Source organism: Oncorhynchus keta, chromosome 10 (assembly GCF_023373465.1).
Source record: "Oncorhynchus keta strain PuntledgeMale-10-30-2019 chromosome 10, Oket_V2, whole genome shotgun sequence".
Classification (NCBI taxonomy): domain Eukaryota; kingdom Metazoa; phylum Chordata; class Actinopteri; order Salmoniformes; family Salmonidae; genus Oncorhynchus; species Oncorhynchus keta.
The window spans coordinates 18,375,652-18,398,591 of NC_068430.1; the positions used below are offsets into that span (position 1 = coordinate 18,375,652).

General features: G+C 42.9%; 1 protein-coding gene across 11 annotated transcripts in view; it reads left to right on the forward strand.

Moving 5' to 3' along the window:
• Nucleotides 1–22,940, forward strand: part of LOC118388330 (band 4.1-like protein 1) — a 128,500-nt gene that overhangs the window by 11,011 nt on the left and 94,549 nt on the right. For all 11 annotated transcript variants that reach the window (XM_052526614.1, XM_052526617.1, XM_052526612.1 and 8 more), the window contains exon 2: nt 22,655–22,791. In XM_052526614.1, coding sequence (XP_052382574.1) covers nt 22,672–22,791 — 120 coding nt within the window. In that variant the 5' untranslated portion in view covers nt 22,655–22,671. The remainder of the gene's footprint in view (nt 1–22,654; nt 22,792–22,940) is intronic.

Below are 22,940 nucleotides of genomic sequence, written 5' to 3' on the forward strand. Positions count from 1 at the left end.
TTCGGTACATTTTTTGTTATTCTCATTCTGTTGAAACGTTTTACAGTTTAAAAACATTTCTTCAGGAGTTTTTCTAGAATACATAATTCTATTATGGTTAGACATGAATGTAAAGTACGGTATATGGCTTTGGTAAGACTGAATGTACACATTGTAGTAAACTAAAACTGAAACTAAAACTAATCATGAAAAAACTATTTAGTAAACTGAAATAAAATAATTAACAAACCCTTTTGAAAAACTAAAACTACACTGAAACTATTGTCTTTGACTAAAATAAAATACAAACCATCATGAATTATGTTCAGTTTCTGTTTTTTTGTGGGGCAGAAATTAAATGTGGAGTGTTTCTTTTTATGGGGCTTTCAAGCTTCTGATGGGTCACATTGAGATTGACTGTATAATTTAATGGTAGATTCAGCGGGAAGATGTTGCCATGAGCAGCACCACAGATATTGGGAGCATTTGAGTGGTAAAGCTAAAGAAACCGGCCTGACGAAAGTCGAGGAGTGAAGTCGGGGCGGTGCATCTGCGACCACTAATGTGGTTTTCCAACAGCAAGGCTCAGTTCAACATGGCAGTTTTGCCATTGTTTATAAAAATAAATAAATGATAATGTCGAAATAAACATGTCTCCAACCCCCATATAACACACTCACTAACAGAAATCATAATATAATATTGTGTCTGTACACATTGTACAATCATTTAGTGAGAGAGAGCCTCAAATATCACATTTATTTGCATATATCTACTGCACACATAAATCACAGCAAATTTGTTCCTGTTTCATTCATGTCTCTGGTCACGTTCGCGTGCGTCAAACAAAAACACCCTAATGATTGGTTGACAATAGAGCCTCCCAAGTCGGTCAGTTTTTATCCCCAAAATGCAACAAACTTTGAAAGGTGTTAGTCACCAACTTAACAAAAGTGATCAGCTCAAACCCGCCTATTGAGAAGAGCATGATGCAAGACTTTGCTGCATGGGAGTTTAGCCTCGTGATTAAGCGCTCCAGCTTGTTGTTGAAGTTGACCCACTGCTACAGTTTAACAAATAGTCAAGGGGATCTGAAAACTAACTGAAACTAAACTGAATTTCAAATAAAAATCTTCAAACTAAATAGAAATAAAAACGAATATAAAAACAAATCTATATTAACCTTGATGTACCGTATAGGGCTTTGTAGAAAGCTATTATGTAGTCTGAACTTAATTTAACCTTTCAAAAAAAGACTCACAAGCTCTTGCAGTTTAATTACAGTTGCTTAAAGGGGAACAGCACCCGCTGATTAGGCCTAATTTTTTGGCTTGCTCTTCAAGAAATGCTGGCGGCTATGACCGAAGCCAAACGGGAGTTGGGGGTGTGGTTTGATGTGTGTGTTTGTTGGGTGTGTCCTTGCCTCCACCAAGACACACCCATCTGTCAGAACCTTTTCCCCCACTCAATCACAACAAACAAACCTCCTGTAGGTTGAGTTCAAAAACTACAGGCAGATAGATGTATGGGTGATATGCCGGAGGAAGCTTTGAATAGGTTAGTAACCTACAGAGTAATATGAGAAAAATGGAATGGCTGAATTTATGTTGATATTTTAAACTACGTGTTTTGATAACTTTCAAATGTAGTAACAGGTCCATGTAGTAACAGATACATGTGCACCTTTCACATGTCATTGTCATTCCCAGACAATACAGATACTGTGCCTATTGGCATTTTGTCTGGTGGGAATGGGGCTACCTTGGCAAACATGTCAGAGTGGTCATACCTTCCTGTGTGGTGTCCGGTATACAACAGTAGTTCTCTGATCCTGGTGCAGAATACACAGGATTTCTCCGTCCCAGTATTGACTGATAGCATTCAATTCAATAATAAAAAAAGACAATACAAGTGAAAGTTGTGTCTAGTCAAATGTTTATGCCTTGTGCCAGGTCTCTCCCTATTCACAGACGTCAGTATCAAGTTTGTCTGTCGGTCAGGACTCCATCACATCATCTTGCAAGTGCTGGCTCAATAGATGCATCTGTGAACACATACGCACATGCTCACTGTTCTATTACCAATGGCAGTTAGGATAGGTGATAGCTGATAAACAAACATATACTATGTTGAAGTTTGAACAGGTCAGACTAAACCTACTCAATTCTGGTCTCCCCATCGACGACCATTGGTGAGCAGGCTAGAGGTGAGGCTGGAGGTAAGGTCTTTGCCAGAGCCCCATTGATGGGCATGGCAGCTTAGATCGTCTCCTGGTCCCTCATCAAAGATACTGGTTGGTCTCACACACAAACACACACTCAGAGCACTGATTACATTATCAATGGTAGTTATGATTAGCATGGTGGAACCAACCTGGTCACTGCATTCACCTTTCTATTTCACTTCAGATATCATGATGTGTGAAGTGAAATAGGTAAACTCAGCAATCAGGCTGGTGTCACCAGGCTAGGCTATATGAAGTAAATTGGGACAAAACTTAAAACTGTCACCAACTTGATTCAAGTGTCCTCTCTGTTCCATTTATAGCCAAGTGGTAAATTGCATTTTGTTATAAAGAAAAGACAAAGCTTTTAGATAATGCAAATCTGAACCAAAATTACTACTACGTGTATCTGCTTGGCTTGTTAATTAACCTACTAGTTTATCAAACCGGGTATTTTTTGTGCAACTTTTCACATAACACACATTACTGTTGTTGACGAAGCTGTCTGTGTCATAAGGGCAGTAACTCGGGTCAAGCTAAATCCAGGTTGTCACTAGTTACCACAGCCACAAAGTCATACAAGCTGCATATTTCTACAATTTCTCTTCTTAAAATGTGATTTCAAGGGTTCCTAACCTTAAACCTTTAGACCAAAAAGGACATTTTTGTTTTTATATATTTTTTTTACGATATAGTTCATTTAGACTTTGTGGCTCTGGTGGACACCCTAATTATATGCTTTACAGATGTAGACTGATTGTACCTCCAGATTGGATTAGATGATTCAGGCTGGTGACGCCGTTACGGTCTGTTGCTCCTATTTCACTGTGTTTTCTGACTCAGACATAGAGTTAGATAACATCATAACTGCATCCATTATTTTGTTTCGCCCTAGACAATACACTTGAATGACCTACGAACTAATTTGCAAATCTGACTTGTAGGCTAATATTAGCTAGCCTGTAGCTAGATAGCTAGCCTGCCTTGGTAGTATCATCAAATGATAACTTTACATAACCAGCAGTATGTAAACAATACACAATATATAAACAATACACAAACTTATATGAGCTACAACCTAACTAATTTGTAATGATGTAGCTATAGCTAGTTAAGTTATCTAGCTAGCTAGCTATGCTAACGATAGCTCAAATGTTAGTTAGCCTGCCTCGCTTTATCAAAAGATAGCTACCTACATAACCAGCAATAACGTTAGCTGTACCTATTTCACTGGTCATCCCCAAAGCCAACAGCTCTTTGGCCACCTTTCCTTCCAGTTCTCTGCTGCCAATGACAGGAATGAATTACAAAAATCACTGAAACTGGAGACTTATATCTCCCTCTCTAACTTTAAGGATCAGCTGTCAGAGCAGCTTACCGATCACTGTACCTGTACACAGCCAATCTGTAAATAGCACACCCAACTACCTCATCCCCATATTGTTATTTATCTTCTTGCTCTTTTGTACCCCAGTATCTCTACTTGCACATCCGCATCTGCACATCTATCACTCCAGTATTAATGCTAAATTGTAATTATTTTGCCTCTATGGCCTATTTATTGCCTTACCTCCCTACTCTTCTACATTTGCACACACTGTACACACTGTTCTAATGTGTTATTGATTGTACCTTTGTTTATGTGTAACTCTGTGTTGTTGTTTTTTTCGCACAGCTTTGCTTTATCTTGGCATGGTCAGCTTTGGCCTTTTATCTTGGCCAGGTTAAATAAAGGTGTTCTCAACTGCAGGTTGTAAATGAAAAAAGGTGTTCTTGGCCTTGGTTAAATAAAGGTGTTCTCAACTGGCTACCTGGTTAAATAAAGGTGTTCTCAACTGGCCTACCTGGTTAAATAAAGGTGTTCTCAACTGGCCTACCTGGTTAAATAAAGGTGTTCTCAACTGGCCTACCTGGTTAAATAAAGGTGTTCTCAACTGGCCTACCTGGTTAAATAAAGGTGAAATAAAAATGTAAAAAAATAAAACATTTACGTCACTTTTGTTTTGAGCCGATTTCGTCGTGGGCTTTGAACGGAGCACCTGGCTCATGCCCGGGAGGCAGCCCGATTCCAAAACAAGTAAGGAAGACAATGAAAACATTGAGATATTCAATAACATTCTGTATATATGTTTTCACATAGAACCCTTGCAATATTAACAGGCACAGAATGACTAACCAGATAAAACAATACTGTTACCTGTGTTTCCTCTAGTCACATCAATTGAATGAGAACGCATGCAATGACTAAGTAGTGCACGATATAGGTAATAGACTGTGACCTTTGTAGTGAGAGTGTGATTTGAAACTGGAACTTTGAGTTAGGTTGCCCTTCTGCAACATTACCATAGCTCTGAGACAGATAGAAGGAGTCAAGTCAGTGGAGGTTGCTGAGGGGAGGACGGCTCATAACCATGGCTGGAATGGAGTGAATGGAATGTTATCGAAAACGTGGTTTTCATGTGTTTGATACCATTCCATTTACTCCATTTCACCCATTCCACTCCATTCCAGACATTATTATGAGCCGTCCTCCCCTCAGCAGCCTCCAATGAGTCAAGTGTAGTGCACTATATAGGGACTAGAATGGGATTTAAGAAAGTTATCTTGAGCTTGCACCCTTCTGTAACATTACCATAGCCCTGAGACAAAGAGGAGGAGTCAAGTGCTGCTGACCTTGTTTTCACCTGCTGTTTCCTCTGAGCTCCCAGCATGCCGCAGTAATGAGAAGCCCAATGGCTGTGATTATTCATGTGAGCTTCAACCTGCGCAGAGGTCACAAGCATGCCACATGAGCGTGCAATAGTAAGCAGAGGAGTCGTTGGGTAACAACCAGAGCTAAGCTGTGAATTTGCTCAAGCTTCTTTTGCAGTCAAGTACTTAAAGTGATGCTCCACAGCTTCTGTATCATTTCACTCACAAGCCAAAACCATACCCTGAAAATTGTGCACAATTGTGTACTATTTCACCCGTTTCGTATGACATGTTACGTCCTGCACATTTTGTATTTTTTTGTTGCAATTTGTATGATATGTTCCGAATTTGTAAGTGCTTAAGAACCCAGACTACATCTTTAACACAGTTAAACACAGAGGAGGTAAGACATCAGTTACAGAGACAGGCATCCACTGTGTTATAATAACAACGTCATGAGTATCCACGAGCCACAACGCAATTTACTATTGTACTCATAGGACTCATACACAGTGTGGACTGCATGGGCCTCTATGAAGCTCTGGCAGTGGACAATCAACATGTAAAAGCTTTGGAAATGCTTTACCACGGAAGTGTAGCCTTCAGTGTGACCACAATAGCAGGCAAAGCCTGGCCTGGTTGAGCACAGATCTGAATGTTCTTCAGCCAACTCGTTTGTCATGTGTTGTTATGACTGACAATACAAAATGATGGAGCAGAGGAGTTGGCTAAAGCACAAGTTACAGTACCAGGCTAGGAAAAGCCAATGATGAACAGACAGATGGAAATACTACGCTTTGTAAATATATTTGTTACAGTCTTCTTTCTTTGGGCCTTTTCCCTCACTAGGCTCTTTGTCTCTGAGCCTCAGTAGTCATGTCTAGTACAGTTCCTCCCTGGATGTAAGTATGCCTGTTAGCTGTGAAAAACAAAGACTTGATCCAGCATGATTCCTCATAAACTTGCATGGCTTTGTACAGTATGACATGAGTGATGTATACAGTATAATTTGATGTCCACTTGGAACTCAGTTAGTCCGTTACATTTAAAGAACATTTTCATATTCTCACATCTATATATACTGCCGACAACCGTAAGGCTCTCCAGAGGGTAGTGAGATCTGCACAACGCATCACCGGGGGCAAACTACCTGCCCTCCAGGACATCTACACCACCCGATGTCACAGGAAAGCCATAAAGATCATCAAAGACAACAACCACCCGAGCCACTGCCTGTTCACCCCGCTATTATCCAGAAGGCGAGGTCGGTACAGGTGCATCAAAGCAGGGACCGAGAGACTGAAAAACAGCTTCTATCTCAAGGCCATCAGACTGTTAACTTCTTGCGTCGAGCCATCCCGGATCCGGGATCATGAATACAGCCTCAAGCTCATTACCATAACGCAACGTTAACTATTCATGAAAATCGCAAATGAAATGAAATTAATCTGTTTGCTCTCAAGCTTAGCCTTTTGTTAACAAAACATTCAATAAATCATTTACCTTTGAAGAACTTCGGATGTTTTCAATGAGGAGACTCTCAGTTAGATAGCAAATGTTCAGTTTTCCTGAAAGATTAGTTGTGCACGAGAAATTGGTCCGTTTTCTGCGTCATGTTTGGCTACCAAAAAAAAACGAAAATTCATTCATCCAAACGCCAAACTTTCTTCCACATTAACTCCATAATATCGACTGAAACATGGTAAACGTTGTTTAGAATCAATCTTCAAGGTGTTTTTCACATATCTCTTCATGATATATCATTCCTGGAAGTCTCCTCTCTGTCCCAATCACATGGATGAATGCGAGCAGCTTGGAGATTACGCAACAATTTCAACAAAGGACACTGGGCAGACCCCTGGTAAATGTAGTCTCTTATGGCCAATCTTCCAATGATATGCCTACAAATACATCACAATGCTGCAGATAACTTGGAGAAACAATAGAAAGGGCAGGCTAATTCGTGGCGCTTTCACAGCCATATAAGGAGACAATGGAAAACAGAGCCTCAAAAATCCTGCTCATTTCCTGTTTGAAGTTGCATCTTGGTTTCGCCTGTAAGATCAGTTCTGGGGCACCCACAGATAATATCTTTGCAGTTTTGAAAACGTCAGAGTGTTTTCTTTCCAAATCTGGCAATTATATGCATAGTCAAGCGTCTTTTTGTGACAAAATATTGCGCTTAAAACGGGCACGTTTTTTCATCCAATAATGAAATAGCGCCCCCCTAGCTTCAACTGGTTTTAAACAGCCACCACTGACATTGAATGGCTGCTGCCAACATACTGACGCAACTCCATTCACTTTAATAATGGAAAAATGTATGTAAAAAATGTATCACTAGCCACTTTAAACAATGCCACTTAATATAATGTTTACATACCCTACATTACTCATCTCATATGTACATTCCGACAATGCAGTAATAACCAACGAGTAATCTAACCTAACAATTTCATAACAAGTACCTTATACACACAAGTGTAAAGGGATGAAGAATATGTACATAAAAATACACTGCTCAAAAAAATAAAGGGAACACTAAAATAACACACCCTAGATCTGAATGAATGAAATATTCTTATAAAAATTTTTTTTTTTACATAGTTGAATGTGCTGACAACAAAATCACACAAAAATTATCAATGGAAATCAAATTTATCAACCCATGGAGGTCTGGATTTGGAGTCACACTCAAAATTAAAGTGGAAAACCACACTACAGGCTGATCCAACTTTGATGTAATGTCCTTAAAACAAGTCAAAATGAGGCTCAGTAGTGTGTGTGGCCTCCACATGCCTGTATGACCTCCCTACAACGCCTGGGCATGCTCCTGATGAGGTGGCGGATGGTCTCCTGAGGGATCTCCTCCCACACCTGGACTAAAGCATCCGCCAACTCCTGGACAGTCTGTGGTGCAACGTGGCGTTGGTGGATGGAGCGAGACATGATGTCTCAGATGTGCTCAATTGAAATGCCACCCCACACCATGACTGACCCACCGCCAAACCGGTAATGCTGGAGGATGTTGCAGGCAGCAGAACGTTCTCCACGGCGTCTCCAGACTCTGTCGTTTGAGCAGATACATGCACATTTGTGGCCTGCTGGAGGTCATTTTCCAGGGCTCTGGCAGTGCTCCTCCTGCTCCTCCTTGCACAAAGGCAGGTAGCGGTCCTGCTGCTGGGTTGTTGAAGTGGTCTGTGGTCACCCACCTGCAGAACCACTCCTTTATTGGGGGTGTCTTTCTAATTGCCTATAATTTCCACCTGTTGTCTATTCCATTTGCACAACAGCATGTGCACTTTATTGTCAATCAGTGTTGCTTCCTAAGTGGACAGTTTGATTTCACAGAAGTGTCATTGACTTGGAGTTACATTGTGTTGTTTAAGTGTTCCCTTTATTTTTTGGAGCAGTGTATATGAATGAGTGATGGTACAGAACGGCATAGGCAAGATGCAGTAGATGGTATCGAGTACAGTATATACATATGAGATGAGTAATGTAAGGCATGTAAACATAGAAAAGTGGCATTGTTTAAAGTGGCTAGTGATACATGTATTACATCAAGATGGCATCTTGCATTAACATCAGCTAATCACGTGTATGTGACAAAATACAATTTGATTTGATTTGTGTGTGCATGTGTGTGTGTGTGTGTGTGTGTGTGTGTGTGTGTGCTCCTTCCCTCCGACTCGTCTCTGTGGCAGTGACCTTGTGTCATAAACGCTTGATTCCACTAACAGATTGCATCACAGATGTCACATAGTGCTGGGGGCTGCAGAGATTGGCTAACCAGGTTTCTTCAGGAGTAAGAGATAGGTGAGAGGAGTTGGGCACACTTTGTGAAAGTGAGAGATTGATAGAAAAAACAGTGTTGCGCTGCAAATCTCCTCCAGGAAAAAACAACAGCCAAACCTTCCCTGTTATTTCTATTACAACGAGTGAGCATTTATCTGGATGTGTTTCAATCAATGATCATCCCCAGGTCTGAAGTGAATATACTTTGTTTCTGGTGGAACCGAGCATGTACCATGTATTATGTCTGATTAGATTCAGCTGCTTCTCCTGGGTTATGACTTTTACACCCTGTTGGAATGGTGCCTCAGATGTAAGACTGTAACATACTCTATGACTGATCTGGTTTGGTCATGAATGATTCCTTAGGGTGAAATATATTTCAGAGCTCAGAGATAATTCAACTTGAACCCTACTCTACATTTTAAAAGTTTTGGGTCTCTGTTCATATTTTTGTGGGTTTCTGTATGTGTGTGTGTTTATGTGTGCGTGTGAGCAAACGACTCAAGTGTGTGTCTGTGCATGCATGCTTGCCTTGTAGCCGCTGCCTTGTAGCCGCTGCCTTGTAGCCGCTGCCTTGTGTCCCCTGCTGATAAACTTGCCAACACAAAGGTAATATAAATGCTAAGCATGAGATGGCTGGTTTTAGTTCCTGATGTACTGATGATTTCTCTTTGTCAAGTGACTCTGGTGTGCAGCCTTAGCACATGATAATTACAATGTCACCCCAAAGTGCTTCACTGTTATTATTTGCGGTAGTGCAATGCGGTGCAGCTGCAGAGATGTGCCTCTATCAGCTGCTTGCTGTAATTGAGCTGTCAACAGATAGCTAACTGCTCATTATTCCAGCCCTATCAGATCGCAAAGGGCACCAAGCTTAACCAGCTTAACCAGCATCACCACACCTCCTTCCACCCAGGCCCAGTCTCACTGTCCTCATCTGCAGTCAAGGTCACACCCACCACAGAGAAGCACCATTTGTACAACATGCAGACTAGTACAATTGCTCTCACACGGTTGGATCGGACTCTTCTGACAAATCTGTTGTACACTCAGTGAATGAGGGTATGAGATCTTAGGACACATCCATCCGTCCAGGATCACAGAGTTTTTAATTAGTCAAATGGACAGGTTGGTTTCTTCCTCAGCCCAGAGACCAGCTCTTTATCCCTGTACTGCTGGCTATGTGCCACCCCTCTACAGCCCCCCACACAAAGAAACCCATATGGCATGGCCCTGTGCCACTCTCGGCCTGCCTGCCCGAGCACTAGGGCAACATGCTCTAAATGGGCTGTGTGTGTGTTGTACGTATCTATGCGTGAGTGAGTGGTGTGTGTGTATATGTGTGTTTGAGAGAGAGAGACTGAGTGAGTGAGTGTGTGTGGTTAGTGCTTCAGGCTCATAGGGATAATCTTGTGATAATCTTGTGATTTGTTGCAAAGAAGAGTTGAGAGCTCTCTCCCCTGCCATAGAGGCTCCTCCCCTCTGTCCTCCTCTCTTCTCTTCGCCTTCCGTCTGCTTGCCTTCCCACTGTGCTCTGGTTATGTCAGCCAGCATGAAGCTCCTCACCCACAGCACCCTGCAGTATTTTGCATGCTGATGGAAGAATGGCTGTAGATCGGTATGCCATATACACTGAGTATACAAAACATGCTTTTTCCATAACATAGACTGACCAGGTGAATCCAGGTGAAAGCTATGATCCCTTATTGAGTTCACCTGTTAAATCCACTTCAATCAGTGTAGATGAAGGGGAGGAGACAAGTTAAAGAAGGATTTTTAAGCCTTGAGCCTATTGAGACCTGAATTGTGTAGGTGTGCCATGCAACTCAATATTAGGAAGGTGTTCCTAATGTTTGGTATTCATAGGTCGTACCTCCGTCACTCAGTCTCGTCATGCCATTTTTATGAACGCTCTCCGCTTTCTACCGGTGGCACAATAGTGGTGCACTAATATTGGGATAAGCCCAGCCATTCTGGACGGAGGCTAACAACTGCTTAGTTTAAATGACATTATAGTGCCTGGAAATACGAAGTGACAAGTAGTCAAAAATATATAGCAATGCTAATGTTGACCTCCCCCCAATCTTAGCTAACTTGCTAACGTTATACAGTATCTAAAGTCAATCTAGTGACATAAAAATTATAACAAAAGGTTATACAAAACAAAAAATTCCTACAAAAGGTTTTCCTACTTTTGAATGGCATTGTATTTCCAAGCCACTGTAATGCACTTTTGATGACATCTTCATCAGCACTCATTAACTATGCATTGAGTAGAATGCTCAGTCGGGCATCAATACAAAACGAACGTTCAAAACAATATTGTGACAAAACATGCAACCCATGAATACTCAGTGTATACCTTCTATAATGTTGGTAACTGTGATAAGGGAATGTGATGTGGAACTGTGCCAAAATATATTTGGTGTGTTGACTGCTCTCCCTGGGTGTTCTGGGAAATGCTTAGCTGGGGCTGTATGGAGAGAAATAGGGGGAGGCACACTCACACATACACTCACACACAAATCAAAGTTTATTGGTTGCGTACACAGATTCACAGATGTTATGGCAGGTGCAGCGAAACGCTTGTGTTTCTAGCTCCAACAGTCCAGTAATACCTAACAACTACCACTGTCCTGCTGTTGCCTGCTGTTGCTTTGTGTCACAACTTCCGCCGGAGTTGGCTCCCCTTCCTGTTCGGGCGGTGCTCGGCGGTCGTCGTCACCGGCCTACTAGCCGCCACCAATCCCTTTTCCTTTTTCTGTTTGTTTTGTCTTATTAGTTTCACCTGTGTCCTATTATTTTTCCTGATGGGCTTCCTTATGCTAGTAAACCTGCCCGTGTTTTGTGCGGGATTATTCTTGTGTTACGTGTTGTGTTGTTGGGTGTGTTCGTGGTCTGGACCGGGTACCCTGTGTTTTGGGCATTGCTTTTTGGTGCCATATTAAAGTCCACTTCTCCCTTTGGAACTCTCTGCTCCCTGTGCCTGATTCTTACCTCACACACCTAGTCCCTCGTGACACTTTGTCTGGATTCTGGATGACTCAGTGGCGTATGGCGATTCGCAGCAACTTCATACAAGTTTTTTAGCTAATCTCACGATTAGCTATAATAATTATAGCTAATCTCATGAATATGTTGCTTTTTTAAAGCTAATTTCCTGAAATTCGACACATATTGCCATGGGGCAGAGAGAATACATTTCAGTTTTATAGCTAATCTCATTTTTTTCTTCACATTTCCATTATTGAAGCTAATTTCCTGTGCAATTCTGTACATATTGCCATGTGGCCAAGGCTCTAAAGTGCAACCAAATATTTAGCTGTGCGACCAGCAGTTTATTTTGGGTGCAAAATAAACTGCTGGTCGCTTAGTGTGTCGTTGATAAGTGTGTGCTGATACTGACAGGATCAAAAGAAGGGGAGCGCAACACTCGGATCAAGTTTCTCCATTCAAATCTTTCCTTTAACATTCAATTTATTTCACAATACTGATGATAGATCAGCGCTTAGAGAGATATTACTGCCTACAGCTGCAAATATTGACAATCTAATAACTTTACCAGCATATCCAAACATTTTGGGGGCTTCTTCAGGAGATCAAGGATCATTGCAAAAAAATAATGATAGATCTCTTGCACATCTTCATCACAAACCTGACGTTTTTAAGAGACGGTGTACAATTTTCTATTTAATGCATCTTAATATGAAAATAGTGCTTTTACACAATGAAGAAACCTTATATTCCACAAATGACTTTGCAATTTCAATGACAGTATAAACATTTTAGCTTTCCTAATAAACATGTCTTTACAGTGTTACATATTAGTTTCTAGGCCACAACATGTGCTTCAAAAATAGTTAGAAGTGCCCCCCACGCCTTGCAGAGGCTGCAGGGGTGTGTGGTACGCCAGTGGGATGACACTTTGTGTTGTTGTGGCTAGCTAGTGAGAGCTCTAGGTCAGCAGCATCCACTGAGCCAGCAAGCCATTTATCCTCTCCTTCTGTGAATTTTCTATTACTCCACACACAGCAGGAAATGCAGCATGCCCACCCCAGGTTTCTGCTATACAGTGTGGTGTGTGTGTGAGTGTGTCGTGGGGTACTGGCAGGAGTCAGCTGCCTCTGGGCAGCAGCAGGATGGCAGTCAGTTTGTGCCTAGATGGCACTCCTACACCAACCGTCCCAATGGACCCATGTGTCTGCACTGCAGATTTCCCAATCTGAGCATAGTGCACCGTCATTCTGATGGTGCACATATGCAAATGTGTACCCATTCACTTTGGCACAAAACGTTTCGATTCCGGCGATCAAGGCTAAATGAGTTCCGCTGCACCATCTCTGCACTTATTTTTAAAAAATATATTACTGTCATAGAAAAATCAGACAGTTTATATTTTTATTTTGTTTATGCATCCCCTTACAAAACAACCCTGATCAATAGAAGTTTTTGTCCACTTAAAAGTAATCTTACTAAAACAAAGTCAAGTGAAAAACACTGTCCTCTCTAATTTCCTTTGATATGCTAAGGTTGTGTTGCTGTGATGAATGATGTCAATGCTACATTGATCCCTTAACTAAATTCCCCAGTCAACCGTTTCTGATGCTTGACCCGATATGCTCTAGGATGTATCAGCAATCCCACAATAACTCCTGTGTATCGACCCCTGATCTGCCTTGATCCCTGAGATACATACAGTAAAAACATGTCCCTGTAACTTAAGCCGGCCAGTGAGGAGATGAAATGTGCTGTGAGGCTTCTGACACCCACCATTTTCACCTTGATGTATGTCTCTCACTAAATCTTCTAGGGTTGAAAGGAAATGGGAAAAGACATCTTGGAGGTGACCATCTATCAACAGCAGCAGCAGCTCTGGTCTGAGAGAGAAGCGCCAAGCTCTTCCGCAACTAGTGGAGCATGTTAGCTCATATTAGACCCAGTATGGAAAGCTCCTTGTAGGCACACAACATTAGCTTTCACAAGGACATGGATTATGCAATATATTAGCATAGAAACACATTAATTGTTGGGAGTAGGCCATTTAAATCACAGTTAAAACATAATTTATGTGACCCTTGCCTACCTGTGGAGATATCCTCTGTTAAAAAAAGTGGAGATAATCTGAGCTGTGAACTAGCCAGGCTAACAGTGTTGGAAGGAAACAATGTTGGCATTGTTTCATTGCTCACAGCAGGGTCATGAGAGGAGGCTTGGATTTCATAACAAGCATTTGTATCGTAGCGGGAAATGTTTTTTAACCATAATGTCATTAAGGCCCAGGTAGTCGATACATGGATGCAGGGTCTTGTCTTTCTTCTCCACAAAGAAGAACCCTGCGCTGGCGGGGGAGGCAGATGGGCGCATAATCCCTGCAGCGAGGGAGTCCTCAATGTACCCTTCCATCGCTTTGGTCTCCGGACCCGACAGGGAATAAAGTGCCCAGGAGAATGTTGATTGCATAGTCGTAGGGCCAATGCGGAGGAAGAGATATGGCACTGGCAGAGTTGAAAACCTTCCGTATGTCCTGGCACTCCATGGGAACGGTTGAGAGATCCGAGGCTTTACCCAAGCCCGCCGAGAGACGTCCTGGGGCAGGTTGCACTGACTTCAGACAATGTTCATGGCAAAATGGACTCCAACCCATGATGGAACCTGTAGCCCAGCGGGTTAGGGGGTTGTGCCTCTGGAGCCATGAAAACCCCAAAACCATGGGTACATGAGGAGACACCAGAAGTAGAAACTGCATAGCCTCACTGTGGTTGCCTGACACTCTCGCAGGTTGATAGGAACCATATTGTGGGTGACTCTGCCAATAGAGCACCCATCCAGTACTCTGACGTCCATACGGATGGAAAGGGGTTGAGCGGAGATACCCAGCTCCGACACCAGGGTAGTGTCCATAAAGCTCTCGTCGGCCCCAGAGTCATTGAGCACTCGGATGAATTTGGACTGGTCTCCCGAAAACAGGGTAGCATAGAGGGGGTTATGAGTAGTGAGAGATTGGAAACTCCCCGTACGCTCACAAGTGCACTCGTACTTACTGATGAACCTGGTCTTTTAATGGGCAGGTAGATAAGAAATGTCCCATAGCTCCACAATACAGACAGATCTTGGTGTTCAGTCTACGTAAGCGCTCAGCAGGAGAAAATCTATCCCCGCCCAGTTGCTTGGGCTCCGGAGGAGGCGAGTCGACAGACTAGGGGATCTCAGAGGGAACTCGGGTGACACCGGATTCTCTCAGAAATGCAGACTTCAGGGATTTCAGGTATTCTTCGGAGGGGAGGTGGAATCCGAGAATGAGTGAGGGCGACAGGGAACAGATCCCCTCTTCCTCCTACGTTCACGTAGCCGCCCATCGATCCGGATGGTCAAGGCTATGAGAGAGTCAAGGTCTATGGGCAGCTCCCGGGCTGCGAGCTTGTCTTTAAATCACCTCCGCTAATCTGTAAAGGAACATGTCGAACAGGGCTTCTCAGCCGCCAACAGGAACTCTCAGCCGCCAACAGGTGAAAATCACACACTTTTCGTACCTTTGCTCTAAAATTCCACCAGACTGAAGCAAACAATGGACTGTTGATCTCACACCACCGTAGCCCAGGCAAGGGCACTCCCGGACATCAGAATTATCAAGTACGCTATCTTCAAGCGGTCCGAGGGAACGAAGAAGGCTGCAGCTCGAAGATGAGGGAGCACCGGGAGAGAAAATCCCAGCCGGTTCTAGAATCTCCAGCGTATCGCTCTGAGGAGTTAAGCGAGGTTCTCGGCACACCGGCGTAGGCTGGGAAGAAGTACCGCTAGTGGCGGGATTGCTGAGAGTCTGGGGGATTAGTGTTGTGGAATTTGTCTAGCAATGTATTGAACACATGGTCATGGCGTTCTGTCAAGGTATGGAGTCCCTCCATAAGGTAATGCAGTAACTCCTACTGTCTTCCAATTGTGGCTCCTTGGGAGGAGACAGCGTTGCGGAGATGGTCCGAGTCTGCTGTGTCAGTCATGGACAGTTCGTATTATCACTGATCAGGCTAAGAGCAAATTACAGTGCATTCATCTTAAGATAGATGGGGCGGCAGGGTAGCCTAAATAGCTCACTAGCTTTAAGCACCAACTGTCAGAGCAGTTCACAGATTACTGCACCTGTACATAGCCCACCTATAATTTAGCCCAAACAGCTACCTCTTTCCCAACTGTATTTAATTTATTTATTTATTTTGCTCCTTTGCACCCCATTATTTTTATTTCTACTTTGCACATTCTTCCATTGCAAAACTACCATTCCAGTGTTTTACTTGCTATATTGTATTTACTTTTCCACCATGGCCTTTTTTGCCTTTACCTCCCTTCTTACCTCATTTGCTCACATTGTATATAAACTTGTTTATACTGTATTATTGACTGTATGTTTGTTTTACTCCATGTGTAACTCTGTGTCGTTGTATCTGTCGAACTGCTTTGCTTTATCTTGGACAGGTCGCAATTGTAAATGAGAACTTGTTCTCAACTTGCCTACCTGGTTAAATAAAGGTGAAATAAAAAAAAATGAAAAAAAATGTGGAAGACACATTTCAGTTGAATACATTCAGTTGTACAACTGACTAGGTATCCCCCTTTCCTCTGTCGACAGCCGTCAGCAGGAGCTCAGAGGAGTTGCAGGAAGTATTTACTGATGGGAGAGAGGGGGAGGGCCACAGAGGTGTAAGAGTTGGAATTTGCTCAGGGCCGGGGAACAGCGGAAGCACAATAGCTCAGAACACACATGACGGCACCTTGTATCTCAGAACAATGCCTCAGGCAGTGTTTGAATACATTCCATCAGTGTTGAAATGGGTCCGTTAGAATGCACTGTGTAGTATGTGTGTGATGATCAGAGAAATGTTAGTTACTGTGAGTTACATTTGATACGTTACGGTGAGTTACATTTGATAGAGAAAGTTACTGTGAGTTACAGTTGATAGAGAGTTACTGTGAGTTACAGTTGATAGAGAGTTACTGTTAGTTACAGTTGAGAGCCCTGAGGCTATACAGCTTCTTCAAGAAATCAATATGAATGTGGTCATGCCTCTAAATTAAGTCATGGTGCTGTGTGTGTGTGTGTGTGTGTGTGTGTGTGTGTGTGTGTGTGTGTGTGTGTGTGTGTGTGTGTGTGTGTGTGTGTGTGTGTGTGTGTGTGTGTGTGTGTGTGTGTGTGTGTGTGTGTGGAGATGGATATGAGCTGGCATCAGGTGAGGTGACAGGTTGGTAGTCTCAAAACCCAACTCTAAGCAACACAGTGACTAGCATCTGGTTTCACTGATGGACTGTTGTGGCATAGATGAAGTATCACTGCCTACTTCGATAAGGAGGGGGGTGAATCAGGGGACTCTCTCAATAAATCACAAGGTAGACATGCCAGAACGTTACAACTCAAAACCAAAGTTTTAGTTAAGTTAGTATGTAGACCCGTCCCACTGGGCAAAAACTCTTTGAAACAACATTGTTTCCATGTCATTTCAATGTGATGATGTTGAATCAACGTGGAAAACGAATTGGATTTGCAAAATCATCAACGTAGGGAATTTAATATTAATAATATTTTAATATTTTTACCTAAATCCAATGACATGGTAACATTTTTTTTGAGTTCATCCAAATGTCAATCTAAACTAGATGTTGAAATGATGTCCGTGCCCAGTGGGTAGTCACTGTGTAGCCTAGGGTCAGGTTTTTTGAGACTAACAGGTTGGAAGGCCAGGCAGAGCTGGGGCTGTGTGTGAGAGAGTAAATGCTTTAACTCTGAGAGGAGCTGAGACCTGGCATGGGACGTCTCTCTCTGTCCTAAACCATCAAATCACACACACAGCAAGCATCAAGCTCAAATGTACTACATTAGATGGGGAATGGGGTGTAATCCTTTCAGATGTACCTCCAGTCTCTTCTCTTTCTATGCAGTGATGCTTTATCTTTTGATCTGCCTCTGTGATACAATTACTGTGTGTTCTGGCTCCCCATCTCTCTTCCTCGCCTCTTCTCTCAGCATGCCAATATAGGTTTTAAATAAATAATTATTTCACTTGATTGCAATGACCTGACATTGAAATAGCAGATCAGGCAAGCTAGCTTTAACCTTCCCAATTCTTGCGTGTGCTAATGAGAGAATTAAGGAGGCAGGGGTTCACGTGAGAGAAATGATCATTTATTCCCTCATTTCTAAACCAGTTCCTCCTCTACACCATGCAGCTACAGCATGGAAATGGACAAAGGTGATTATTCATTGACGACCACTGAGAAGAATGGATTTGCAATGGGATTTGAGGGGAGAATTGGCCAGCCACTTGTAACAGCCCTCCCACTGCAGATGACTGTGTCTTGGCAGGTTCTACCTTGGTCAGGAAAGAGATGAAACAGTGGAGCAGGTTGTCAGTGCCAGTGAATGACTCCCAGCGGTTGGTCCACAGTGGGAGGGATGTACTGTGTGTGTGGCTAGGCCCAAGTCCTGTTGTCAGCCTGGCGTCTAGACAAAGCAGATTGTTGGTCCCCTTGGTAAGGGAGCTGTGTGGTCCTGACAGAGCAGAATAACACTAATGTTTGGCATTCCTTTCTGTCGTAGACTAATCCCTATTTCCCCTACCTATCTTTTAAATCAGCTTTCTCCCTCTTTCCTCATTTCTTATTTTCATCCTTCCTCTTGATCCCTCCACCCTCTTCCCTGCCTCTTCCGCTGGCCTCCCATCCTTCTTTCTTCCTCCATCTCTTGTCTCCCCTCAACGGACAGCGCCATCACATACACTGCGCCGGAGGAGAAATGGTGTTACCATGGCAACTGAGACTCTGAACTGAGCCTCTCTCTCTCTCTATCTCTCTCTCGCTCTCTCTCTCTCCTGTGTAAAGAGAGAAAGAACGGGCCCCAATACACAATTATGACAGCATGCTGAATATCTTAAATACTCTATTGGGTAATATATAAGAATGTGCTTCTCTTTTTAATGAATAATTACAAGATACTGTACATCTAACCATTCAATTGCTGATTAGAGACAAATATAGCCTACATACAGTATTGTATAGAAACACATGGGCTCCCGCGTGGTGCAGTGGTCTAAGGCACTGCATCTCAGTGCTAGAGGTATCACTACAGACCCTGGTTCGATTCAAGGCTGTATCACAACAGGTCGTGATTGGGAGTCCCATAGGGTGGCACACAATTGGCCCAGCGTCGTCCGAGTTAGGGTTTGACCGAGGTAGGCTGTCATTGTAAATAAGAACTTGTTCTTAACTGAATTGCCTGGTTAAATAAAAATACAAATAATAAATAAACATGCCAGTGTGCTGCTTGTGGGGGTAGATGAACAGGTGTTCTCCTCTGCAGAGATCCTGGTGCTGCATGTTTCCCAGACAGGGCTGTTATATGGTTAATGGGTGTGACAGGAAATGAATGTGCACCAATGTGTTCTGAGGGCTCCTCTGTGACATCAGCCAGGGTTCATTTAGTAATTTATCTGAATCCATAAAAGATCTCCGGATAGGAGACCCAATTAGACCTGAGGAATGAGGCGGTTGGCGATGACAATGCAATAAGAATGTGTATGTGTGTGTGTATTCAATGCACTGTAACTCTTACCCAATCAGAGTAAAGCAGTGCCATATTGGATTGCATAGCTCCTTAAATCATGCAGGGCCAATACACAGCTAGTTATTGATCTGGCCAAGAGGCTAGGTGTGGTTGTCATACGTTAGTGGATGGGAATTAACATGGAGTGGTTGTATGCTTGTTAATGCTGTATGTGGGATGGAACTAACAGTGGTAGTTTGAGCAACCAGGAAGATATTCTGGCTGAGGTGAAGATGGGAGCTAAGTTGGTGCATGGCTTTCAAACTGGTGTCTTTGTTGTCAGATGCATGTGAACAACTCCAAAGCCAATGTACACACGTTCACATGGTTCCCTCAACCCAACCACAGCTGTAGTTGAATCCCTCATGTCATGTACCACATAGGGATGTTCAGAGGAGATGTTGGCATGTGTCTGAATTGTAGAAATGTATGAGATGTGCCACATGGGGGAAAGACGGAGACCCACATTGTTTGATTTGTGAGATTCCCCTGTAGCACTGAGATTCTGAGAATTGACAGTGAGGTGGTGATAGATAGATGATGTTAAAGACACACACGACTGTTTACATTGGAACAGTATCCACATAGGAAGTTACGGCTGCACCGTGTGTGTGTGTGTGTGTGTGTGTGTGTGTGTGTGTGTGTGTGTGTGTGTGTGTGTGTGTGTGTGTGTGTGTGTGTGTGTGTGTGTGTGGGGGGGTTCTTTGCAGTAATTTCCGTGATTCAGCCACAGAGGGGAAATTGATTTAGCAGCGTAGCCCAGAGACTCAGCTGGATCAGACAGCAAGGGACAATTAGCCCCCGGTGCAGAGCAGTCACACACCACTCACAGTCACACACACTGCCAATTTGTCCCACAGAAGGGGAATTAATGCCTGTCAATTCCATGTGATTGTAAGTGATGACACAGAGGAGGATTGCCTGTCACGGTTGTCTCTTCATTCTACTTTAAGCACGCTGCTGCATGGACTGTATGTCACAATCTTAAACCTTCAGCCTCTGTCTGTTCCTCTAACCCTGAGAGAAGTGGTCATATGTTTCGGTTATTGTCCACTGGGGATGTTGACAGCAGCCCACTCGCTCAGCCTACAGTACCTTACCCACAGTGCATTATGGTGATGGGATTTGTGCCGTGAGGGCAGCAGGACCGCAGGGGTCAGATAGAGATTGGATTAGAGACAAGTTTTTCTGAGTTGTGTGTGACACTGAATATAACTGGCATCAGATTGGCTTATGGTGGCCCCAGCAGGGTTGGCTCGTTTGGGGATACTGCCATCGTGGATGGGTAATCTTTTACTTGATAGAGTGTCAGTGGAAAATGCGTCCCTGTGTCAGATGCCTGTCTAAATGTGTATACCCTGACAGAGTGTAGTTATGGGGGAGGACTAATTGGTATACTGGGAGTTGCCATCCACACCCTCACCTTCCTGGATTAACAGCCACAACCTATCCCATCCCTCTGGCATCCCAAATAACAACTATGTTACTATATATGTTACTATAGATATAGATACAGTGCATTCGGAAGTATTCAGACCCCTTGACTTTTTCCACATATTGTTACGTAACAGCCTTATTCTAAAATTGATTAAATAGATTTTTCCCCTCATCAATCTACAAACGATACCCCATAACGACAAAACAAAAACAGGTTTTTAGACATGATTGAAAATGTATTTAAAGTAAAAACATGAAATATCACATTTACATAAGTACTCAGACCTTTTACTCAGTACTTTGTTGTGAGCACCTCTCCAGAAATGTTCGATCTGGTTCAAGTCCGGGCTCTGGCTGGGCCACTCAGGGACATTCAGAGACTTGTCCCAAAGCCACTCCTGCGTTGTCTTGGCTGTGTGCTTAGGGTCATTGTCATGTTGGAAGGTGAACCTTTGCCCCAGTCTGAGGTCCTGAGCGCTCTGGAGTAGGTTTTCATCAAGGATCTCGCTGTACTTTTCTCTGTTCATCGTTCCGTCAATCCTGACTAGTCTCCCAGTGTCTGCCGCTGAAAAACAGCCCTTCTCCCCGATTGCTCAATTTGGCTGGGCGGCCATCTCTAGAAAGAGTCTTGGTGGTTGCAAACTTCTTCCATTTAAGAATGATGGAGGCCACTATGTTCTTGGGGACTTTCAATGCTGCAGAAACGTTTTGGTAACCTTCCCCAGATCTGTGCCTCGGCACAATCCTGTCTCTGAGCTCTAAGGACAATTCCTTCGACCTCATGGCTTGTTGTTTTCTCTGACATGCACTGTCAACTGTGGGGCCTTATACAGATAGGTGTATGCCTTCCAAAATCATGTCCAGTCAATTGAATTTACCACAGGTGGACTCCAATGCAGTTGTAGAAGGTCTCAAGGATGATCAATGGAAACAGGAGTCACCTGAGCTCAATTTCAAGTCTCATAGCAAAGGGTCTGAATACCTACGTAAATAAAATATTTCTGTTTTTTATTTTTTATATATTTGCAAAAATGTCTAAAAATCTGTTTTCGCTTTGTCATTATAGGGTATTGTGTGTAGATTGATGAGGAAAAAATACAATTGACTAAATTTTGAATAAGGCTGTAGCATAGCAAAATGTAGAAAAAGTCAAGGGGCCTGAATACTTTCCAAATGCATCGTATCTTATCAATTCTATATGTATTTCTATGTGACTTACTTTTACTTCATATTTTTATTATTTTATGATTATGATTTACTCATTATGATTGGGTAATTACCACTATTACTCTATGGAGAGGATTTCTCACTATTCATTCTATATGCTCAGAATCATAATGCTGTTGAACTGACCAGTGACTATCAGAGCTCATAATATTCAGTCCATGATCTTGCCTGCAGCTAAATTAATTACAGGACCATCTCTGTGATTATCGTCTCGAACGGCTGAAGTGCTGCTTGCTTAAATAAAATATGGATTGTCTGATTTGAGAGATTCCTGAAATAAAGTGAGTGTCCTTGACGACAAGGCGGTTTTCAGTGACCAGTCATCACAGGAAGCAGAACTAACAGTGATGCTGTGCTCCTGGCAGTAGATTCTTATTGAATGAGGTTGGGGTTCTTTCACTGCTACCACATGCAGTACTGGTTATCTGTCACACACTCTGTGATTGCTGTATATGGCTCTGGAGGCAAGGGAATAACTGCTACCACAAGAGATGAATCACATTAACATATGCTATTTTGAAATGTAATCTTGCTATGTCATGCCTTGCCATCACTACTGCCTGAGGAGTACCTCGTTGGTATTGGCACCATCTTGGCACCACCTACTGTTTAGCAAACTCTCTTTTTGTATCATGCAGGCCACTTTACTTTCATATTGATAAGACTAAGGATTAGACTAAAACGTTTTTTTTGTGTGTGTTATTTCCCCCCAGGTTAAAGAGAGGTTGCTATGCCAACAGAGCTCGGCTCTGAGTCACAGGTGAAGAAGGCAGCCGAAGAGTCCTCCTGGCAGAAGGGGGCAGCAACAGGCATGCAGGACTCGGCTTTAGACGCAAACATGGCCAAACAGGTAGGAGAGCAGAGGAAGTTCAATCTATACCACAATTAGGGCCTTGTGTTTTTCTTGGTTAGATCACACACAATCTCGTCCTACATCAACCATTGACAGATATTTGCACATGTTTAGTGGCCATAATTATAATAGACATCCATTTATTG